General features: G+C 41.4%; 1 protein-coding gene across 3 annotated transcripts in view; it reads left to right on the forward strand.

Annotated features, from left to right (window-relative positions):
- Positions 1–22,599, forward strand: part of Slc25a17 (solute carrier family 25 member 17) — a 44,103-nt gene extending 21,504 nt beyond the window's left edge. For all 3 annotated transcript variants that reach the window (XM_038341302.2, XM_038341303.2, XM_038341304.2), the window contains 5 exons: positions 13,428–13,544; positions 15,386–15,531; positions 15,611–15,706; positions 18,262–18,344; positions 21,756–22,599. In XM_038341302.2, coding sequence (XP_038197230.1) covers positions 13,428–13,544; positions 15,386–15,531; positions 15,611–15,706; positions 18,262–18,344; positions 21,756–21,903 — 590 coding nt within the window. In that variant the 3' untranslated portion in view covers positions 21,904–22,599. The remainder of the gene's footprint in view (positions 1–13,427; positions 13,545–15,385; positions 15,532–15,610; positions 15,707–18,261; positions 18,345–21,755) is intronic.
- The last annotated feature ends 2,536 nt before the right edge of the window (positions 22,600–25,135 follow it).

Consider the following 25,135-nt stretch of genomic DNA (forward strand, 5'->3'; position numbering starts at 1 on the left):
AACCACTGTTTCATCTCTCTAGCCCCAAGCTCTTACAATTTAAATTAACCCATTTCTTTTAATCTGTGTGCTGCCCTGAGGCTTATGGCTTTTACCTCTCCTGCATATCCTGCTTCCTTTCCATCTGGCTGGTGACTCCTCTTACTCTGCCTGTCTTCCCAGCATTCTCTGTGCCCCAAAATTCCTGCCTAGTTATCAGCCAATCAGCTTTTTATTAACAATGAGTATTTACAGTATACAAAGGTTGTTCCTCAGCATGTCCCCCTTTTTATCCAATTAAAATGGAAGGTTTTAACTTTAACATAGTAAAATTATATACAACAAAACAGTTATCAAGTAAGAATTACGGTTGCAACATCTAGTACATTTGTATTTGGCAAAATTAGAGAAAATATTTTTATCTTATCTTCGTGAACCTAAAGTTTTATACCTAATTTACCTTTTATTATAACTAAGGAAAACTTTAACTATGACTATCCAATCCTCAGCTCCATCAAAGACCCCAGAAGGTGAAATGTTACCTAACACAAGGGACATCTGGCTGCCTGGACAGCCACTCAAAGTTCTTCGGTAACATTGGGGCATCCATCTTTAGCCTACAGGTCTAGCATATCTGACAGACATTTTTGAGAAGCAGGGAATTTTGAAGGATTGTCTACCTTGTCTTGGCAAAGTTTGGTGCAGTCAATTTGTGTGTGGGGGTGGATGGGTGGGTGTGTGGGTGGGTGTGTACCTTGCTGGTCCAGTTTTAACAGTATACTGTCAGCAATTGAAGCAATGGCAGTTTCTTTGCCCAAATGACTAACTTTTGCAAACTCCATATACAGTTCTTCAATGCCCATTATCTTCCCTGAAATTAATTAGTGCTGCCATGAGCAGATGTGTCTCACTGTCAAGAAAAGTTTTACATTATTAAAACATTTTTAATGCCATATTCTGTAGGTCTTTGAAGTGTTTGAAGACCTAAATCATCTTAATATATCTGTGAATGACCTTGAAAACATACCTAACATGACTGTAAATTTGACTATAGATGACTATTAATCTATATCCATATCTGTATCTATATCTATATTTTGGGTTTTTTGAGACAGAGTTTCTCTGTGTAGCTTTGGAGCCTGTCCTGAAACTAGCTCTTGTAGACAAGGCTGGTCTCGAACTCACAGAGATCCGCCTGCCTCTGCCTCCCAAGTGCCGGGAATTAAAGGTGTGCACCACCACCGCCTGGCTTAATCTATATTTCTTAATTATATATTACATTTTAAAATGAGCCGCATAAACACAATACCTCTCATAATCTGTGGAAATAAAAGCATAACCTCTTTCCCAAAGTAACATATCTTTTGATTTCCATTTTGAAGTCAAGACATTTTAAAAATATATAGGTTGATTTAATTTAGCAGTTTTATAATCCAATGTGTTTTAGCAGCTGTCATTTCTTTATTAGCAATCAGAAAATCTAAAAATGACACAATAGCATACAGAATCCAGGCTCTCTATGTATTTTCTATCTTTACATGGCTAATTATATTTATATTTTTATTATTCTATTATTTTTAAGGGTTTTATTATTTTTAAACTATTTTTTAATCTATGAGTGTGTCTACCCTTTCCCTTTTCTCTTCCAAGCCTTTGTACATTTTTTTAAATGCCCTTGTTTCAGAGTGAGAGGGATGTCTCCAAACAAGCTCACGTTATTAATTAATTATTCTTTTTAAATTTTATGTACACTGGTGTTTTGCCATGGGTGTTGGGTCCCCTGGAACTGGGATTATAGACAGTTGTGAGCCACTATGTGGGTGCTAGGAATTGAACCTGGGTCCTCTGGAAGAACAACCAGTGCTCTTAACCACTGAGCCATCTCTCCAGCCCACCTTTGTACATTTTTAAACACACTGTAACCTGTTTAGAGGTTTTTTTTTCCCTATTATCTAGACCTGTTTTGTTTTGTTTTGAGACAGGCTTTCTCTCTGTAACAGTCCTAGCTGTTCTGGAACTAGCTCTGTAGACCAGGCTGGCCTCGAACTCACAGAGATCCAACTTCTTCTGCTTCCTGAGTGTACCACAGCCCATATGAAAGACTGCAGAACCCACTATGCGGCTTTGCTCATGGTATGCTGGTAGCTGCCAGGAGATGTGTCTCTAACTTTGGGAGGTTCCCTTTTGGGCAGGTTATGTCTGATCAAATATTTTAAGTTAATTTAGGTGGAATGGCTATGTGGTTTGATGAACTTTGGCCTCTCCTATTCAAGAGGTCTCTGTTGTTTGAATCTAATCTTTATCGGTCTTGATGATATTCATAGCTTTTCTTCTGTGGAAAAGCAAAACCTCTTCCCCAGTGTAACACATACCTGGTTTCCATTTTGAGGTCAACACATCTTTTAAGTGTACAGGCTGATTTACTTCAGCAGTTTTTTCTTCCACTATCAAATCTTTCTGCACAGTTGTTGTTTCTTTCTCATTAGCATTTAAAAAATTTAAAGTTAATAAAGCATGTACAATGGATCTCTGGGGGAGTCCTTATTACCCCTTTCTGTTTATTAAACATATCTTTTAAAGTACAGTTAGATCTTTCTATAACAGCTTGCCCTGTAGGATTGTGTATACCTGTAATATGCTTTATATTGTAATATGAAAAAAAACTGTTTTATTTTATTAAAGCCATATACTGGAGCATTATCAGTCTTAATTTGTACAGGTATCTCCATGATGGCCATAACTTCTAGCAAATGTGTAATTACAGAATCAGCCTTTCCAGAACTCAAAGCAGTTGCCCATTGAAATCCTCCATAAGGATTTATAGAGGGACATCATAGTTAAACTAGACTGTCAACCAAATAGAGTTGACATCTAACAGCACTTTCTTTCTTCTGTCACCTAATGGGACAGTCTCCAGGATAATCCATGGATTAAGTCAGAAAACAAATTTCAATATGTACAGAAAATTGAAATCCTGGAATGTATGTTTTCTGCCCATTATGCAATAAAATGAAATTTACAAATTGTACAAATAAAGAAATCCTGAATAAATATCTATTGTATGCTGCAAATACTTTAATTTTTTCAAACTCGAAACTCCACAAAATGAAACATCCATTTGCCAAATTTCATTTCTTTGAGTACCCTTTGGATTACTTCCTGCAAGTAGTGGAATTGAGCTGTACAAGAACAAGTAGGATATTGCCTTATAATCTCCTTGGCTTGTTGCCAAGTGATAGAAAAATCTTTCTTCAAACATTTGCTATTAATATGTTCAATTTCTTATAAAATTCCAAGGCTTCAAAAAAATTAAAAAAAAATTCTGAGGCTTCTAGCACATTTCCTACCAATAGATGATCAATTTCATCATTACCTTGTGTCAGAGGGCCTGGTAGGCCAATATGGGATCTGATATGTATTTTATATATAAGGGATGCTTTCTATTCCTGATCATTTCTTGTAATTTAATAAATAGCAAAGTTAATTCTGAACCATCTGGAATTAGTTCAGTGGTTTCAATATGTAAAACAACTCTTTCTGCATATTGAGAGTCAGTGACTATATTAAGATGTGCTGAAAAAGTCTAATAATACAGTAAGAATAGCATATAATTCTGGCTTTTTACTGAATCATAGGACTTTGAGCTACTCATTTTTCCTGTCTTAAACCTGCCTTTCCTGATTTATTTGCATCAGTATAGAATTTAGGGACTCCAGAAATTTGTGATCTCTGTATAGTATAAGGAAGGATCCAATTATTTCTCTTTATAAATTGAAGTTTCTTGCTTTTGGGATATTTGTTGCTAATCTCCCCCCAAAAATTACTGCAAGTTCTTTGCCAGTGTTTATTTTCTGTCCATAATGAAGCAGCTTTAGCATTAGTAAAAGGTACCACAATTTCTGCTGGGTCTATTCCTGCTAATTGATAAAGTCTTAATTTTTCTTTCAGAATCAATTTAGAACCTTTTCTACATAGGTCTTTAATTTTTAACTCTATTTGTGTGGTAAAAATATCCATTCTAAGCTCTTATCTTCTTTCTGCATAAGAATTCCTGTGGGAGAATGTGTAGAAGGTAAATAACCAGAATACAATCAAGCTCTGGATCCAAACAACCCACTTGTGCCTTCTGTAATTTCTTTTCTACCAAAGCCAATTCTCTCTCAACTTCTGCTGGTAATTTTCTTGGACTATTTAAGTCTTCATCACCTTGTAAGGTTTGAAATAAATCACCTCTTGAGTTGTTAATCCAGTTGCAGGCTGTAGCCAGTTGATATCTCCCAGCAAATTATGAAAATCATTAAGAGTTCATAATTGATCTCTCCTGATTTGTGCTTTCTGTGGTTGTATTTTTTGTAAACCTATCTATATCCTAGGTAATTAATGAAATCTCCTCTTTGTATTTTTTTAAATATTTATTTATTATGTGTACAGCATTCCTTCCATGTGTGCCTACAGCCGGGCGGTGGTGGCGCACGCCTTTAATCCCAGCACTCGGGAGGCAAGAGGCAGGCAGATCTCTGAGTTCGAGGCCAGCCTGGTCTACAAGAGCTAGTTCCAGGACAGGCTCTAGAAACTACAGGGAAACCCTGTCTCGAAAAACAAAAAACAAAAACAAACAAAAAAAACCCCATGTGTGCCTACAAGCCAGAAGGGGGCGCCAGGTCTCATTGCAGATGGCTGTGAGCCACCATGTGGTTGCTGGAATTGAACTCAGGACCTCTGGAAGAGCAGTCTATGCTCTTAACCACTGAGCCATCTCTCCAGCCCTCCTCTTTGTATTTTTTTCCCCAACAAGGGAAAATTTTATTCTTCAAAATTTTTCTAAGGTATCTGTGTCTGAATCAGCTAGTAAGATATCATCCACATAATGATAAATTATATATTGAAGGAACTATGAATTTTTTCTAATGCCTGTTGTACAAAATATTGACACAAGGTAGGGATGTTTAACATCCCTTGTGGAAGAATACTCTTCTGATACCTTTTTAACAGGATGAGAATTACTATGTGAAGGCAAATTTTTCTCTATCATGTTCTTGTAAAAGTATAGTAAAAAAGCAGTCTTAAGTCAATCACTCTAAACAGACCATCTTTTAGGTAATAAAGAAGGCAAGGGAGTTCCAGGCTGTAAAGAATCCATCGGCTGAATCACCTTTTTTATCACTCTTAAATTATTGTGTTAATATTCTCCATTTTCCTGATTTCTTTTTAATGACAAATATAGGAGTATTCTAAGAACTGGTCAATTTTTCATTGTTGAGCATCCTGTACCAGTTGTTTTAGTGCCTGTAATTTTTCTGATGTCAAAGGCCATTGTTCCACACACAAAGTTTGTCAGTTAACCATTTTAAAGGTAGGACTATTGGTAACCTTGAAAGACCACCAGATGTTGTGCCCTGCTCATGTACAACCTGAACAGTCTGTAGCTGTTCTTGATACCTTTTAGTATTTCTCTCAGAAGCATTCCTTATTTTATAGTTTATTTCTGAGATTGGAGGAATGTTAACCTGTGTTTTCCATTGCTGCAACAAATCACATCCCATAAATTCATTGCTATGTTAGCCACATATGATTTTTCTATCTGCCCTTCTGGCCCTATACATTTGATCTGTCTTGCACTTTATTTTACCTGAGATAAAATTCCAACCCAAGAAGGTGAACATTTACCTTCTTAAGAGGCCAAGCTGGATGCCAAGATTTTGGTGAAATTATTGTTATGTCTGTACTAGTGTCTACCAAACCCTCAGCCTCAGTGCCATTTACATGTATATTTAGCTTTCATCTCTGGTCATTTATAGCAGTTTGCCAGAAAACTTTTTGTTTCATTTATGCAAGTTGTTCTGTCTTTGATCACATCCAGAGCAATGTGTGCATTTTTAAAAGACTTATTTATTTATTTATTCATTCATTCATTTATTTATTTACTTATTTATTTATTTATTATGTGTATATGGTGTTCTCTCTGCATGTATGCCTGCAGGCTAAAAGAGGGCAGCAGATTTCATTATGGATGGTTATGAGCCACTATGTGGTTGCTGAGAATTGAACTCAGGAGCTCTAGAAGAGTAGCCAGTGCTCGTAACCTCTGAGCCAGATCTCCAGCCCCCAGCAGGGTTTTTTTTTTTTTTTTTGTAAGATTTATATAATATGTATACAGTTCTGTCTGCATGCCAGAAGAGGGTACCAGATCTCATTATAGATGATTGTAAGCCACAATGTGGTTGCTGGGAATTGAATTTAGGATCTCTGGAAGAACAACCAGTGCTCTTAACCATGGAGCCATCTCTCCAGCCCCAGCAGTGTGGTTTTTAACAACAGGTATTAAGTGTCTTAATTGCTCTGTGGATGAGTTTCTCCAATGCTGACAGAGAATGATTGAGCCAAATTTGATATTGGAGCTGCAGGAGGCTCCTCAGGGCGTTTCCTGATTGCAAAGGATTATTTTGACTGTCCCTTGTTGATTTGCATTCATTAGTTCAATGCCAGACTTTGCCACACCTGTATATTCCAGAAAGCTAGAGTCTTCTGTTTGGATTATCTCTAGAAAAAAACATTGTTTCTAGGAACATCTTGCCTACAATCCCTTTTCAGATGACCTTGTTTACCATGACTAAAACATAGGACATTTTGGTTTTTCTTAAAATTTCTAGAAATTATTTTCCTATCAAAGCAGCATCATAAGAGTGAGATCCAGTTTCAGCTATTCTAATCCATCCATCTGTTGATGCAGATCATGCATTTAAAGGCCTAATCACCCTTTTGTATTCTGAATTAGCATTTTCAAACACCAAGGACTCAATTAATATTTGTCTTATCTTATGGATTTGATATCATCCTATTTACAGCTAAAGTCAATCTTGGAAAAAAAAATTAGTGTGGACTTCTTTTAGGCTTTGTATAATTTTAGTAAATGACTCAGTCCTCTTTCCTGATTCTTCAACCCTGTCCCAAGCACTCAAAGATGCTACATGACATAGCACCAAGGTGTAGTCATCAAATCTAAACTGTCCTTTCAAATCATTCTCCTGGCCTTCACCGAGTGTCTGGTCTTGGAAAATTTCCATACCTCTAGTCCTACCTAATTCTATGATCCTAGCTTCCTCTTTCTACCATGTTTTCCATTGTAACTAAGGGCCAGCCTCCAATATTGCTGTTGCTAAATCTTTCCGGTCTTGTGGAATTATTGTGTTCATAGTTGCCCACGAACTTACTATCTGCTTCACAAAGGGTGAATGCATACCATATGAAATGACTGCTTTTTAAAAATCTCTTGAAATTGAAAATTTCTACAGGATTTCAGTCAACTTCTGCATAGCTTTGGGATGCCTATCATCTGGTGGTTGTTCTTGTATGGTAACTGAATAAAGTTGGTTTTCTGGTAACCTTGCGCTGCTGTTCTTCAATTTCATAATGCAATGGTGTGGTAGGTTCCACTCTAAATTGCTCTGTCTGTGTCTGAATATTTTTTCTCATTTTCTTAGTAGGTCTTCCTAAGGCTTGTATTTTACCAGTCAAATTTTTATTTTCATTAGTAAGGCTTTCTAAAGTTTGTATCTTATAAGGAGGAAGTCTTTCTAAAGCTTGCATCTTATCAATAGTAAGTCTAATGTTTCTATCTTATCAGTCAAATTTTCATATTTGGCACAGTTATCAAACCATTTTAAGGATAAAATATGAATTACCAAACTGATAGTAATTAAAATTGCTGTTATGTCAATCCCAGCTAAATGGTTTATCCCCTCGTTTATTTTTTTTTTCATTTTCAAGCCATTCATAATAGCACTAAACAGAGTCCTAACTCCCTGCATTGTTTCCAATTCTTAACATGGGAAAGATTTTTTTCCATTTTTTCCAAACTAATTTCCCCTTTAAGAATTCCCAGATGTCTCATCTAATCTGCTGATGCTGCAGTAATAATGTTCTACTGTGCCAGCAGGGAGGGTGGGTGTGGTAGGGTTCCCCCATGAACACTACCAACACCGCCTAGCGTGCTGCAACCCTTTAATATAGTTCCTCATTTTCTGGTGACCCCCAGCCATAAAGTTTTCACTGGGTGGTAATGACGTACACCTTTAGCACTCAGAAGGCAGAGGCAGGCAGATCTCTGAGTTTAAGGCCAGCCTGGCCTACAAAGTGAGTTCCAGGACAGCCAGGCTACAGGAAACCCTCTTCCAAAAAACAAACAAAATTTCATTGCTACTTTATAACTGTAATTTTGCTACTGTTATTAATTGTAATCTAAACATTTGATATGCAGAATATCTGATGTGTGACCCCTTGAAAGGTTCGGTCGACCCCAAAGGCATCATGATCCAGAGGTTGAGAACTGCTGGCTTTGTTATTCAGATTCTACATGAAACTTTTGATTATTATTTATTATCTTTCCACAGAAAAACCCACATAAGCACAACTAGAAGAACTAGAACCTTACAGTTAACATAACTGAAGACTGTTGGCCACTCTGATGAAATTGTGATTTTGAACACAGCACTTTTCAATGCCAGCTGCCAGTTTTTAGAGTTGAGGATGTACTTCCTGCGTCTGCCTTAATCTGGCCAGTCAGGTTTATTCTTGTTGTTCATCACTTTGCACCCCCAGGGAGGCAGTAGCTTAGATCTGGGGCTTCATCTGCCGTTCTGTTCTATTTTGTTCTCTCTTTTCTTGGGAGGTAAGGATTGCTTTTTGAGATAAAACTTTCACTATACGGACACTGCTGGCTTTGAATTCATGATCCTGCTGTATGATAATATTTTATTTATGTTTTAATAAATAAAGCTTTCCTGAAGATCAGAGTGCAAAGCTAGCCACACTAGTTAGCCATAAGACCAGGCAGTGGTGGTGCACACCTTATATCCCAGCCCTAGAGAGGAATATAAGGTGAGAGGACACAGGAACTCGCTCTCTTTTCAGTCTGAAGATTTCATAGAGGTAAGAGCTTTCTAGTGGTTGATTGCTTTGCTTCTCTGACCTTTCAGCTTGAACTCCAGTATCTGTCTCTAGGTTTTTATTAGTCGTGCTACATTCCTGCCTTAGCCTTCCACACTTAATTTGCCATTTCCTTTCTCTTTTAGTCAGGCACTTCTCTCCCGCCCTCCAGTTTCCAAATAAATACTCAGAGGCTTAATATTACTTATAAATGCTCAGCCAATAGCTCAGAATGGTTACTAGTTAACTCTTACACATAAATTAACCCATAATTCTTATCTGTATTTAGCTATGGCATTCTCACCTTGCTTCTCTGTGTTTGCCAGCTACTCCTTGTGCTTAATCTCTTTCCTGCTCAGCTATTGACCAATCAGCTTTTGAGACTAATACATATTCGTAGTGTACAAAAAGATTGTTCCACAGCATTCTCAGTTTAAAATTTGTTTATGTGTGTGTATGCATGAATGCATGTGTGCATGTTACCTATGTTCATATGTGTGGAGACTGGAGAATATTGGAGATTGTCCGCTATAGCTCTCAGTCTTATTTCCTTGAAGTATGTTTTTCAATGGAGGCCTTGAATTTAGCCCACCCCTTTCTGGTCCCCCTGGGTTAGAGGCACATGCAACCGTCCATTCCCAATTTTTTGTTGTTGTTTTTTGTTTGTTTGTTTTTGGATACAGAGTTTCTCTGTGCAGCTTTTTTTTAAAAAGATTTATTTATTTATTATGTATACAGTGTTCTGCCTGCATGTACACCTGCATGCCAGAAGAGGGCACTAGATCTCATTACAGATGGTTGTGAGCCACCATGTGGTTGCTAGGAATTGAACTCAGGACCTTTGGAAGGGCAGCCAGTGCTCTTAACCTCTGAGCCATCTTTCCAGCCCCCTCTGTGCAGCTTTAAAACCTGTCCTAGAACTCTCCCTGTAGACCAGGCTGCCTCCTGAATTCTGAGGTTAAAGGTATGCACCACCGATACCACCAGGCCCCTGTACCCAGCTTCTTATGGGGTGCTGAGGATCTGAATTCCATCTCCCCATTCCTGGACATTTTCTTGTACCAGCTGTCATTACATGCTTCCCAGTTGGGTATCCTAGACATATTTTCATCTTCCCTCTTCAACAGTGCTGTTTATTTTGACGATTTCAGAAGTAAAAAGCAATGTCCCAGTTATTTCTGGTGTGAGGATGAAAACATCTGCTTCTATATCCTGGAAAGGTGTCTGAATTTAGCCGACAGTGGACCGGTTAACACGGGAAAGATACACAAGTGAGATCATGTCTCAAAAAGCAATCCCCACCCAAAAAAAGATAGAATTAAATTAAAAAAAAAAAAAAAAGAGGCAGATTGTCTTAGGGTTTCTATTACTGCACTGAAACACCATGACCAAAAAGCAAGTTGGGGAGAAAGGGTTTATTTGGCTTACATTTCCATTATGCATGTCATTATTGAAAGAAGTCAGGAACTTAAACAGGGTAGGATCCTGGAGGCAGGAGCTGATGCAGAGGCCATGGAGGGGGTGCTCCTTACTGACTTGCTTACCTGACTTGTTCAGCCTGCTCTCTTTAGAACCCAGGACCAGCCTAGGGATGGCATCACCCACCATGGGCCAGGCCCTCTCGCATTGATTAGTAATTGAGAAAATGCCTTACAGCTGAATCTCATGAAGGCATTTCCTCAGCTGAGGCTCCTTCCTCTGATGAGCTTGTGTCAAGTTGACACGCAGAGCCAGCCAGCGCATAGATGAAAGTCATAGTCACCCACTGCCTCTCTCAGGAGGAATACAGCATAGTCTGCATTAGAACAAGTATTGAAATCGCACAGGATGTGTAGTCAGGTCAGTGACTACACAATAAACGAGGCACCCTTTTTTGTCAGAGGGAAAGAGGTCATTTTTGAGTGGTCCCAGTAAAGGGCTCTTAGAATGAGTGGGTCTGGAGACCAGCGTGGTTGGGTGATTCTCTCAGGAAGTGACTGGCTGGGGACACAGACAACAGTTTGTGAAGTCTCCAGGTGTAGTGACAGAACCTAGTTTTCTCTCCTGTGGTGTTCAAGGATTGTCTTTAGGCAAATAAGCAAACATCAGAGTAGAGCCTCTTCCAGCCTCCAAGAGCCTGCATTCAAAGATTAGCATTCTGGCTGCTAATTTAGGATGGTATTCCCTGGCTCCTTTACCAGAGTGGGAGAGTAGGTTTTGTGTGTACCACAGCTCTTGATTTTGGGTCTGCTTTCTCCTAAATGATTTGTTATTGAAAATGAAAAGAAAGTAAATTCACGATAGTCCAAAGAAAAATAACCTCCTCCCCTTAGGTAAGAAGAACATTAATTAGTGCTTAGGTCTTAGAGCTGGAGTAACACCCACATATTGGAACTAGCAAGAGTGCTGCCCCAGCTCCCTCGAGGGGCTGCCTGTGTTATGTTATTAAGGACTAGAGTTAGTCATGAGGAGCTCTGGAACACTGCCATTCACTTGATTATGTAAGTTGCAAATTTTGATGAAGTTTTTAAAAGCATTGTCAAGTAGTTTGAGTGTATTCCTCCCCAAAATTCATAAGATTATCGTGGTAAAAAGGCACTTCCCATCCACTCTGACTCAGAGGATGAAGGAAGTACTTGACCACCTCAGATGCAAAGCTTTGGAATGACTTTCCATCCCTTCATTTAAATATTGTGGTACACTTGGTACTTGAGGCTGCCCTCAGAATCTTTCAGTCTTTCTGCTGTATTAGTAATGGGAATGTGGAAACAGTGCTCTAAGTAATGGCTGAATCTTATTCTTGGCTGCGTTTCCCCTCAAGTGTTTTGTGTATGCCTACTTATTGAATAGAGCCTGAAGGATATTTTGAATTCTAAAGGATCTGCTTAATGGACATTACATTTCATTTGTTTGGAAAGGTGTATACACTGTGCTTTTCTGTATCCATGGGTTCCAAGCTCTCCTGTCTTGTCTTTCTCTTTTAAAAAAAAGAAAAGAATTGGGGGGGGGGGGGACAAAAGCTGCTAAATGTCACTAACACTTTCTGGCCTGATTTTCCCATAACTGATCTGTCTCTGTGAAGTGAGGTATACATCATCAAGTATCCATTCTGAACTCCGGGCAGATGTGCATGTATCTTGGAATGTGGGGCACTGTGGGGCACTGTGGGGCTCTTTTTAGAAAGAGTCCAGCAAGGATCTTCTGGGGCAGGCACAGCTTTTTCAGATCATGATCCATGCCTCGAGACTGTGTGAATAGATTCAGAGCTACAGATGGCTTCTGGGTACTATGTGAATCTATAGAACTGCAATTCATAAGATTACTTGATACTATCTTTTCTTTGGGGAAATATGTTGGTACATCTGGAAAATAAGCAAAAAAATCTTACTTTGGTAACTGTACGCAACAAATAGAAAGATAGATTTCAGTCTCTTGACTGCTTTCATCGATTTTATCCTTGGTTAAACTGTTTTCTCTGTAGGGTGTTTTGAGATTCCTTAAATGAAAACATTTTTTTTCTTTGTTTTGCCTTTAAAGGACTTTCAGCAGTATGGTGGGGTGGGACTTCTTTGTCTTCTGTAGGATTGTTCCTCTTCTGGGCTCAGCTGGAGCCAGACAGCTCTACTATACTTACCCACTGTTAGTTGGTTGGTCTATAGTTACAAAGTATACACCACTTGTCAGACGCTTTGTTACAATCCTGTATGGTATTTTCTTTAATCATTTCAGGACTATGAGGAAGTTTTAATATCTCAAGATGCTGTTAAATTGGGACCATGTGTTTTCAAAGGAGCGTCTGACTCACTGTGCTGCTCTGAGGCAGCCTGGGGGGCCAAGGTCCGTCTCTGTGCTTGTAATGAACTCAGTGTTGTAACGCTTTGTAACTGCTGCCTGCTGCTGCTGTCCTAACCCTCGGAGTGATGAGCTCTTCTGGGAGCTTTTGGTCCCAGTTGAAACACTTGGAAATGTCACCTTGTCCTCCCACCTGTCACCCTTAGTACCAGATCAAACTTGTTTAAAACCGTGTGAGCTACTTTGTATGAGAGTTGGCACTTGTTTTCTCTGATGTTGACGTGGATTTAGCATGGTGTCAATAGAATACTACCCCTTCTCAGAAGCTCTTATTTAACAATTTGTTTAAAACTATATCAAATGCTACTTCGTTTTTGGGGTAACCTTGTGTTTTGTTCCTTTAGCTTTGCTGGCGATTGAACTAGGCCTTGCATGTGTTAGACAGCTGCTGTACCCCAGAGTTAAATCCCCATCCCCAAATTGCCATTTTGAATGTTATTTTTTTTTAAATCAACAAATGATTGCCCTCAGTGAGTGGGTAAGGAAATTCTCCACACCTTTTGTGTGAGTAAACACTGCTATCAGTTGTGCTTCCAAATAGCTTCTAATGGCAGTAATGTGTTGTACCACAGCACGAAAATAAGCGTAAGTATAGTCAGTGGCAGAGATATAAATGGAGTGTTGTGTATAACCTAGTAAAGCAGAGCTTAGCAGGTAGCACTGTGCTACAGGCGTCTTTCTCTGTTTCTCAGGAGTGGTGAATGTGTTACTGACGACTCCACTCTGGGTGGTGAACACCAGACTGAAGTTGCAAGGGGCAAAATTTCGGAACGAAGACATTATACCAACTAACTACAAAGGCATTATCGGTAAGTGTCTCCAGGATGTGTCCTTGTATGTTTGTCTGTTCCACAGTAAAGCTGCCTAGCAGACAGCCTCAGATCCCAGCACACCATTGTTTCTGTGTCTGTGATTGGAGGAATCCTCTGGGCTGACCATAACTGAGTCTCCTCAGCCCTGAGCACGCTCTTCTCATAACAATGGCACACCACCAGAGGAAGCACCACTGTGCCCCTGCTGGTATCTTGCCTGATAACAGGCTAAGACTAGGGTAGAGGTGCATACCGTTCCCAAAGAGCAAACGGGGAAGAGGCTGTGAATATGTGAGTTTTTATTTAACTTTTTGTAGTGTTAGGTTTTAAAGCCAGGGCCTCAAGTGTGCTAGGCAAGCATTCTACCCCGAGCTACACTCCTAAACTAAATATTCCTACTGTTGTCATCGTTGTTTTGGTTTTGTTCTTATTTTGCTTGTTTTTAGTTTTTCAGGACAGGGCTTCTCTGTGTAACCTTGACTATCCTGGAACTCTGTAGACCAGACTGGCTTTGAACTCACAGAGATCTGCCTCCCTCTACTGGGACTAAAGGCTTGTGCCACCACCGCCCAGCCTTTTTTTTTGTTTTTAAGACAATCTCTTGTAGCCTAGGCTAACCTCAGACTCATACTGAGGATGATCTTGAACTCCTGATCCTCTTGCCTCCACTTCTCAGTGCTGGCAGTTCAGGAGTGCATCACAGTGCCATGCCTGAGACTGAACCCAGGGCTTTGTATGTGCTGGGCAAGCACTCTACTGACTGAGTTATAGCCCCAGCTACAAGGGTTTAGGTTTTGTGTTCTTTTTAAGGCAGAATTTTGCCATTTTGCAGGTTAGCCTTGAACTCACTGTATAGCCTAGTCTGGCCTCAAATTCATAGCAGTCCTTCCAAGTACTGAGATCACAGGTGTGACCCACCATACCCAACATGTTACTGGTTTTGAGACAGTCTCACTGTGTAACCTAGGCTGGCCTCAAACTTGAGATCCTCCTGCCTTTTAACTTTCCCAGTGCCAGTGTTATAGGTGGTTATTGCACAATCCCTGTTGTAAGGAATGAGCAGGCTGCATCCTGCCGCCCGGCTAGCTTAACCCCCAAAATAACCACACAGAAATTGTATTAATTAAATTACTGCCTGGCCCATTATATCTAGCCTCTTCTTGCCAACTCTCACATCCTGATCTAACCCATTTCTACCAATCTGTGTAACACCACGAGGTTTTGACTTACTGGGAAAGATTCTAACCAGCATCTGTCTCAGGCAGGAGCTTCATGGTGTCTCTCTGCTCCTGCCTTTTTCCTCCCAGAATTCAGTTCTGTCTTCTCCACCTACCTAAGTTCTGCCCTGTCAGGCTAAGCAGTTTCTTTATTGATTAACCAATGAAAGCAACACATAAACAGAAGGACCTCCTACACCAAATCCCACAAGGTAATTTTGTTTTGTTTTTGTTTTTGTTTTTGGTTTTTTTTTGGTGTTTTTTTTTTTTTCCTCGAGACAGGGTTTCTTTGTAGCCTGGTCTACAGATCAAGTTCCAGGTCAGCCAAGGCTACACAGAGAAACCCTGTCTTATAAAAACAAAACAAGGTAGTTAACTCCAGTGCACGGCAGTTCACACTTGTTGTCTGAGGCAGGAAGGTTTAAATGTTCAAGGTCATACTGGGTTACATAGCAAGAACAAACAAACAAATGAACAGAAAGATACCCAAATAGGGCATCTGCCACCAAACTATCATTGAAAAGAAGATGGTTTCTAACTGGGTCCATTCAAACAGAACAATTGTCTTTTCTAGTTAGGGCACTATCATGGTGCTTTACAAAAGCCTGACTTCTTGCTTAGATGCATTCCACCAGATTATTCGAGATGAAGGAGTCTTGGCTCTGTGGAATGGCACCTTCCCCTCCTTGCTGTTGGTCTTCAACCCTGCCATCCAGTTCATGTTCTACGAAGGCTTAAAACGGCAGCTTTTAAAGAAGCGGATGAAGGTAATCCCTAATTTTAAAAGCGACTAAAAGAAATGCCTGTTTTCTTGTCTGATTGAAATGCTCCCCCTCTGCTTTCCAGCTCTCTTCTCTGGATGTGTTCATCATTGGTGCAATAGCCAAAGCGGTTGCCACCACAGTCACTTATCCCATGCAGACGGTACAGTCGATTCTGAGGGTAAGTGCTGGGGTTCCCCCGAAAGTGGGTCCAGTGACATCTAAAACACGTCCTAAGATCTTCAGCGCAGTAATGCAGGTGGTGTGCCTGAGTGTTTGTGCCCATTCTCCCCTGTGTGCAATACTTTGCTAACCAGGCTTTCGGCTGGCAAGGAGTGAGGGTTACATTTGAACTTCTTAGTAATGTGTTGTCTCAGGAAAACCGTATGTGCAAACAGATTCCTCAAGGACCTCAGGATAACCCGAGTTTGCTTCCTTCCCATTCACATTGTTTGCTATGTGCCATGAAGCAGATGACCCCAGATAGAATCAGAGGTTAACACCTTTAGTTCACTCACAAGTTATTAATGAGTTAGCCTTTCCAAATCACTTTCAGACTTCAGGACTTTTTTTATATATACATTTGGTTATTTATACATACAGACAGTTTTAGACACTGAGAAGCTGGGGTTGCAGTGTAGCTCCCATCCTCATGAAGACAGGAGGAAAAGAGCCAAGTAATTACTATAAACTGAATCCACTGTTGAGCACTGGCTTACTGAAGAGAGCTGTGGGGTTCTTCCTGGGCATCTAGCATCTGCCCTTCTGAGTAGGCACATGGAAATCCAGGTACAAGGGAATATGAAGCTTGTGCCATACAAAGAGGAGGGGACAGTGCATCCCAGAAGAGGGAGAGTGCCATGTCGAGCTTCCTTCATCTTAGGAATTGAAAGGAAGCCTCTGCGGCAAGTCTGGAAGAAGTAGAGGAAAGCTGTGGGGGAGGAAAGTGGCGGGAAGATTCTGTTCTCCGCCCAGCAGGAAGCCTGCGAAGGACTTTGAGGTGGAAGTGGTAGGATCTGAGGTAGGGCTTGGAAGGCCTGTGAGGTCTGTGCAGCTCTTCTGTAGCGGATGGATCGGAAGCTGGGAGGTAGAGTCTGCAAGCATATGAACCTGAGTTCAAATCTCCAGCATCCACCAAAAGAGTCAGGCATGGCTTTCCATGCCTGTGACCCCAGCATGGGCTTGGGGAGTAGGGGGCTGGAGAAAGGCAGATCTTCTGGTTCAGTGAGAACCAGTCTTAAGACTGTAAGGCAGGGATCCAGAGAAGAAAACAACAGAGGCCTTACTGAAAGAGGGCCAATCACGTAGGAAACCATTTTAGTAGTGTAGGTGAGGGCTTGATAAGCCTAGACTAGGTTAGCAGCAGTGGAGATAAGCTGTAGGCAGATCCAGTACCTGTACTGGGACTAGTTAGCATGGGCAAGGTCCTGAGTTTGATCCCCAGCACCACAAAAAAAAAAAAAGAAAAATTGTTAAAAATCTCTCGTACAGAGAACATTTAAAGGATTTATTGCCAGAAAAAATGAAGGTAGTTGTCTCAGTTAGGGTTTCTATTTCTGTGAAGAGACACTATGACCACGGTAATTCTTACAAAGGAAAACATTTAATTGGGGTGGTTTGCTTATAGTTCAGAGGTTTAGTCCATTATCATCATGGTGGGACATGGCAGCATGCAGGCAGACGTGGTGCTGGAGAAGTAACTGAGAGTCCTGCGTCTTTTAGGCAACAGGAGGTGTTTCGTCTCACAGGGACTAGCTTGAGTCAGACTTGAGACCTCAAAGCCTGACTCCACAGTGACACACTTCCTCCAACAAGACCACACCTCCCAATAGTGCCACTCCCTTTGGGGGTCATTTTCTCTCTAACCACCACGGTAGTATATCAGTAAAAACACTGCTTTCCATGAAAAGTGTCTTTGCTAATGTGCTATTTTTATGTTTTGTTTTTAATTGGCTTTTAATAGAACGGTCTTAAATAACTGGAAGCTACCACCCCCAGCATGGCTGTGTATCATCCCAGGCATGTGCTTTGTCTTGTTTTTTCTGTGCTGATAAGAAAGTTATTGATGCTGAGGATGTAGGTTAGTGGTAAGGGTATTTGTTTTAGCATATTGAAGGCCTTTGGTATAACCCCCCAGAACAATAACAACAGCGACAAAAAAACTTCCTTTATTGAAAAATATTTTTATTTTTAGCTTATTTAGTTGAAAAAGAGGATTATTAAAATCTGTGGTGCTAGCCGGGCGATGGTGACGCACGCCTTTAATCCCAGCACTCGGGAGGCAGAGGCAGGCGGATCTCTGTGAGTTCGAGACCAGCCTGGTCTACAAGAGCTAGTTCCAGGACAGGCTCTAAAGCCACAGAGAAACCCTGTCTCGAAAAACCAAAAAAAAAAAAAAAAAAATCTGTGGTGCTAATTGGACATTTTTATAATCAAACACTGTGCTATGAGAGTTATTCCAAAGAAATTTACTGAGTGGAAATTAAGAAGAAGAGGGGTGGTTAAGAGCACAGTACCTGAGTTCACTTCCCAGCACCCGTGTCAAAAGGCTCACAGCCTCCTGTGACTCCAGCTCTGCATTTGTGGGCTCCAGCACTCAAGTGTATACATGGCATACACAGACACACACACATGTACACATGGTTAAAATAAAATAAATCTCTTTTTAAAAATGAAATTTAAGATAAAGAATGATAAATAGTAGTTATCTCTTTTTCTGTCTTCCTTCCTTCCCAGTTTGGACGTCACAGACTAAACCCAGAAAACAGAACCCTGGGGAGTCTTCGGAATGTTCTCTATCTTCTTCACCAGCGAGTCAAGTGAGCTCTGTGTTTGCTGCCCTGGGCTTCCGTTCAGCAGCCTCACTCTGCTGGGAGTGGTGGGGGGGTTGGGTGAGCTGCTCCCTTCAGTGCTGCAGCAGCCTCAGAAATCTCCCCTCTTGTTTAAGTTTTTCTCAGTTTAGAAGCTTAGTGTGATTTGACGGCAATTTGAGGAATTATGGAAATGTTCAGGCCTTTATTCTTTGCTGTTACAAATATACAGAACTCCTTTGGGAAGGGAACCCCCAAAGGGTTGGGAACGGAGCTTGGTGGCAGAGCCTGTGCCTAGTACTTGCATAGCCCTGGGTTCAAACCCTAACACCCAGAAAAAATAAAGAAGAAAGAGGCCAGGCACCATGGCCTACTCCTTTAACTCCTTTAACCTTTAACCCCAGCAGGGAGGCAGGGCAGGCAGATCTGTGAGTCTGAGGCCAGCCTGCTCTACAGAGCAAGTTCTAAGCCAACTGGGGCCACATAGTGAGACCTGTCTCAACAATCAATAAATAAAACTAAACAAAAACTCCCCAGGTTAAAAAGCCAGTTAAATGTCAATAAATGATACATATATACATATATTTAAAAACATTTTCCCTTTGGGGGCTGGAGAGATGGCTCAGAGGTTAAGAGCATTGCCTGCTCTTCCAAAGGTCCTGAGTTCAATTCCCAGCAACCACATGGTGGCTCACAACCATCTGTAATGGGGTCTGGTGCCCTCTTCTGGCCTGCAGGCATACACACAGACAGAATATTGTGTACATAATAAATAAATAAATATTTAAAAAAAAAACAAAAAAAAAACCATTTTCCCTTTCTTCTTATTCCTTTCCCAAGATGTAGTCCCTATCAAGTATATATATTTCTAGAGAATTATAGGAAACTAATGTTATCAGTGTATATAGCCAGCTTACTGTTTTGTTTGTTTGTTTGTTTGTTTGTTTGAGGCAGGGCTTTGCTATGACGCCCTGACTGGACTAGTACTTGTCAAGTAGACCAGGCTGGCCTCAATCCTCCTGCCTCATCGGCTCTCTTTTAGTAATCTTACCATCACGCCCCTCCCTTCCGGTTGTACTAGTTTCCTGTGATGTGACACACTGTGATTTCCTCACTGGTGCTCATACTGATGGGTGCTCAGGGTCTTCACAAGCACTGCTAAGTGAAGAGCATAAACTGAGCTCCTAGAATTAAGCAGTCATAATTTATGTGCAATTACCTGGAGTACGTACAATTTTGACACTGTGTAATTTCAAGAATTAGAAATTTAGACATTGCCAGTTGACCTCCAGTCTTTTTGCCGGCACCGAGAAGGTTAAGAACAATAGGCATTACCAGGTCATTTAAGACGTCGTCAGTTGGAGACCAATGAGGTCCTACGATTTGCAAATTGTTTTTACATGTTTATCTTGTTTGGTCCTCACTCAGCCCTGTAGAAAAGTGACTATATTCCTATTTTGCAAATCAAGAAGCAGATTTAGAGAAATTGATTTGCCCAACACTAGAGGCAGTGCCAGATGAACGACTGCTATTCTTCAGTGCCGTGTTCTATAGTGATGGGAGCACCTGCACTGTCCAGTAGGGCTGAGACTAGCTGCAGGTAGCTGGTGAGCTTCCGAGAAACCAAGCTTGCATTGTTTGAATTGCCACATCTGCCTAATGGTTATTGTCATCGATAATGCAATGCCATACTGAGCCTCTCATTTATGTGATTGAGAATCACCTGAAGGTCTGGGGCGACGGCTCAGTTGGTAAAGTGCTTGCCATGCAAGCATGAAAACCTGAGTTCAGACGTCTAGCACCCATATAAAAATCCAGGTGTGGCAGTGTGTGGCTGTCCCTGCGGCACTGGTGAGTGAAGACACGTGGGTCCTGGAGGTTTACTTGACTAACCAGTTTGGCCAAAACAGCAAGTTCTAGCTTCAGTGAGAGGCTTTGTCTCAAAAAAAAAAAAAAAGGTAGACTGTGATAGATAAAGATACTCAAGTCAGCCAGGCAGTGGTGGCGCACATCTTTAATCCCAACACTTAGGAGGCAGAGGCAGGTGGATCTCGGTGGATCTCTGTAAATTTGAGGCCAGCCTGGTCTACAGAGTGAGTTCCAGGATAGCCAGGGCTACACAGAGGAACCCTGTCTAATACACACACACACACACACACACACACACACACACAAGTCAACCTCTGGGCTATGCATGTGCAAACAGGCATGCACACATATCACACACATACATGCACAATATCATCTGAAGTCAGGTGTGATGTGCATACCTAAAGTGGTAGAAGAATCAAGAGTTAAAGACAACCTTGGCTATGTAAGAAATTTGAGGCCAGCTTGGGCTACATAAGACCCTGTCTGTAAAAAGAAAATGCAGTTGAAATGCCTGTCACAATGTAGATCTGCGCCTTCCCTCTGGGATGGGGTGTTGAAGCCTGCAGTCTCAGCAACTCTGGGACTTCCACTGTGGGTGGATGTCACCCTGAAGAACACAGTGAACAGGAAATGCATGGGTTCAGTCTTCTGCCCTCCTTTTCACATGATTACCCCTTAATAATTTTTCACAGCAAGTATATAAACTAGCTTGATTCGGGCACCAGATTAGTTTAATGTCAATCCACAGGCTGGAGTTGCTCTTGAGCTAGCGTAAGAGACTAACTCACTTTCAGCAAATAGTTTTAGAGGGATTATTTGCTTTGGGTTTCAGGTTCTAGCCAAAGCATTCTGAGGAGCTCTTAAGTGCTGTCCCCAGGTGAGCATGCTCCTCCTCAGCACCTGGGAGCTAGTTGGACATGCAAATTTTTTGATTCCTCTCCCAAAGTTAATGAAATGAATCAGATACTCTGGAAATGGCCCAGCAGACCTGTATTTAACCAGTTCTTCAGGTGACTTAGGTGCTTCCTGAATTTCACTTGAGTCCTAGAACCAAATGTACAGGCAGTCTAAGAATCAGACAGCTTTTCATTTCTGTCTCTTCCCTTATTTCTACTTAAGTTAAAATAATCTAACCTAATTAATGACTTTCCTATCACATAGGGAATTTTAAGTTGAAATAACTGAATTGGAGGCCCATTAAACTTAGAAGTTCTTAGATCTCTGGTCTGAACATTCTAATGGTTTCAGAAGCTTTCAGATCTGCATCTTAGTAGTGTAGTGTTGCCAGCATCCCACTAATGAGTGAGGACTATAATAAAGACAAAGTACCAGTGGCCTCTGAATACTAAACTTCATCTGTTCCTAAGTGCCTTCAAGGCTAAGAAGTACTCCACAGAGAAGTCTGTTGGAATTGAAAATCTCCGTTGCTTGTTTTGCCCCTAAAGAAAAACCCTTTCAGAGAGAAGCTATCGGGGCAGCAGATCTCTCTAATACAAGAGCTGATATTTACAAAGAAAATCTATTTTTTCCCAACCTCTTTCCTTTCAGGCGCTTTGGAATAATGGGACTCTACAAAGGCCTTGAAGCCAAGCTGCTCCAGACCGTGCTCACAGCTGCCCTCATGTTCCTGGTGTATGAGAAACTGACAGCTGCTACCTTCACTGTAATGGGCCTGAAGGGCACACACAAGCACTGAGGTCCTCCCCAGAGCAGTGTGGAGATGCACATGCTGCACAGAGAGAAGAGGCGGGGCTCTCCTCTCCCTCTGGTTCCATCCGCACCGCAGTCATTCCTGTCATGGGCTCGAAAGGCTAAACAGGGAGTAGAGTTGGCTAGGCCTGTTGCCAACTCAATTTTTATGGTGTTTGCTTGGATTTGGGGGTGGAGGTTAGACTAATATTGAAATATTGAAAACTTGAAAATGTAAGTTTGAGGGTGTTTATTAATTTTCGCAAGGGGTATGGACTTTCCATCTGAAGTTTTTCTCAACTGTGCCACTTGTTCTCTTTCCCCGAATGCAGGTTCTGACAATTCTAACCACTTCTCCTCAATACTTCCGTGTGTCTTAATCTTGGTAAAGGTTTTCCTCACTGAAATAACATGATGACTATGCCATGGGCATGACTTTATTTCTGTTTGACTCTTTTCCTCCTGCTTAATGAGAGTTAAGTGAGCTATTTGTTTTGTGGGGAAAATGAAAATGATTAATCCTAAATAATTTTCTTAAAATTTGTAAATGTCAATTATTCCTTAGTGTTTGGCATAGTTTTTTTTAAATACATATTTATTTTGAATTGTCTTTTATTATTTAAAAAAAAGCCCTGATGTTGTATGTCCACCCATGCAAGCTCCGGTCAGACAATCCTCAATAAACTGTCAGCACACACACGCACACATTCATGAAGGTTTTCTTTATTAAGGTACTAAATGGGTGCGCATGGTGTCTGACTGAGAATGGCCCGCAGGTGTGAATACCTGGGTCCTAGTTGGTGAGCTGTTTGGGAAGGGTGAGGAGGTGTGTCACTGTGGCCAGGCTTTACGTTTCAGAGCCCACACCAGTCCCACTTGACTCTCCCTGCCTGGTGGTTGTGCCGCACGGTATGAGCTCTCAACTGCTGCTCCAGGGCCATGCGTGCCTGCCTGCTGCCATGCTCTCCACCATGACAGTCACGGACTCTCTCCTCTGAAACCCTGAGCCCCAAATTAAATGCTTTCTTTTATAAGTGTCTTGGGTAGCGGTGTTTTATTGCAGCAGTAGAGCAGTGACCGAGACAGTATGCAACCAGTGGGTAAGGAAAGAGTGTAAGAGTGCACGGAGCACCAGACACTCGTGTGGACTCCAGAATGCTCTTCCCCTGTAGAGCTGTGTGGACTGGATTTTCAGAAGCATTTGATGTAGGTTATTTCTATTTGGAAACATTCCTTGGGGGCCTACTACTGTGAAATATGGCCCATCACACAGTAGCGTTGGCGTGAGCTGAGAGCATGGTAGGCTTTCGGCCCAGGCCTTCTGAGTCATATTTTCTACTTTAACACGATCCCCAGGTAATTCTCATCTATAATAAAGTTCAGAAGATCTTAGGGCCACTGGCCCAACAGACAATGGCATTGGTTTTGATTACAGAAGTCAAAAAAATATTTCTCTCAAGGGAAAACTAGAGCATTGTAGGAAAGATGGCCTCTGAGAAATCTCAGAATCACATGTCATCAATTTCTTCTCTCAGAGCACACAGCCAGGAGTGGCTCAGATAGCTCAAGCCACTTACCCACAAAGCAAACTCTCTACATCCGTAGAATTCTGTATTCTCAGCCTCTTGGCTAAGATGGAGTGTGGCTTCCTCTTAGAATGACTTTGGTTCTTGTGCTTTGGCTTTTGTCTCTGACAAAACAACGTACTGCGTTTAAGTCTGTGTTTCAGTCATTCGGAGAGTCGTGAGGAGGCTGTGGATCTGGACTCGGTGGAAATTTCTTGTTTTCGCCTCCTACTCCTGTGGTGATTTCAAAGTGTGTGTGTGTATGTGCTTGTTAACTAGTAATAACTGAAGAGATTGTTGTTGTTCTAGAAAACAAACATTAAGAGAGCTAAACTGAATACTCATTCCCCATTGAAGACAGAACTGGTCCCATTACGTGTGTGTGTGTGTGTGTGTGTGTGTGTGTCTGTGTGCAAGAGGAAGTGTGTGCTTGCATGTGGAAGCCAAAGGCTGCTATTGGGTATCCCCTCCAGTCTCTTTCCACCTTCTCTTTTTGATCCAGGGTCTCTCACTAAACCTGGAACTGATTTGGCTACATTAGTTGGCTAGCAAACCCCCAGGATCCACCTGTTTGCACCTCTGCAATGCTGGAGTTGTAGACATGCCTTGCTGTGTCTGCATGAGTCCCGGTACTTGAACTCGGGTCCTTATGTTTGTGCTGTGAGCACTTTTGTAGTGATATTTAGTTTGTGTCTTAACAAATAAAGTTTGCCTGAAGGTCACAAAGGTGACCCCAGCACTAGGAGGTGGAGACGGGAGTGATATGGCTACACAAAGAGAAGAATATGAGGCAGGAGGAGACAGGAGCTCAGTGCAGTCTGAGGATGCAAGCAGAGGACAGGATCACCCCCTTTGGTCTGAGCATTGATAGAAGCAAAAGGTCTCCAGTGACTGGTCGAACTGCTTCTCTGATCCTTCGCTTTCACCCCAATATCTGACTCCAGGTTTTATTTATTAAGACCAATTAGAATTCATGTTACATACTTTACTAACTAAACCTCAGCCCCCTCCACCATTACTACTATTTTGTTTTGGGGTTTTTTTTGGGGGGGGGGATGGAGGAGGTTTGAGACAGGGCTTCTCTGTATAACCTTGGCTATCCTGGAACTCATTCTGTAGACCAGGCTAATCTTGAACTCACAGAGATCCTCCTGCCTCTGCCCCCTGAGTGTTAGGACTAAAGGCATGCACCACCACGCCTGGCCCACTACTTCTTATTTTACTTTGAGATTTGTGTATGTTTGAAGTCTTGGGTGCGAAGCACAAGACTGCTGTCTGGGCTCGTAGAGGAAGAGAATGACTTCGAATGGTGCTACTGTATTTTCATGATCCTCTTAGTCATGCTGTTCACTGAGAAGCTTGCATGTTGATCTCACGATGCGATGGGTTGGTATGTTAGAATACCGTCCAAACCAAAGTATACAGCTCAGGTGTTTATGATGTGAGAATGTGTTCAGTACTTCTTTTTCTCTGACATCTTTTTCATTTTCTTCCTTTTTTATCTGATTTGTTTGTCTGTTTAATTAAGACAGGGTCATACTTTGTAGCTCTGGCTATTCTGGATCTCACTATGTAGGCTGTGCTGGCCTCAGACTCACAGAGATCCATGTCTCTGCCTCCAAATGCTGGGCCAAAGGTGTGTGCCACCACGCCTGGTCCCTTTTTCTCTGATCT

The sequence above is a fragment of the Arvicola amphibius genome, chromosome 9 (assembly GCF_903992535.2).
Source record: "Arvicola amphibius chromosome 9, mArvAmp1.2, whole genome shotgun sequence".
In the NCBI taxonomy this organism is placed as follows: Eukaryota; Metazoa; Chordata; class Mammalia; order Rodentia; family Cricetidae; genus Arvicola; species Arvicola amphibius.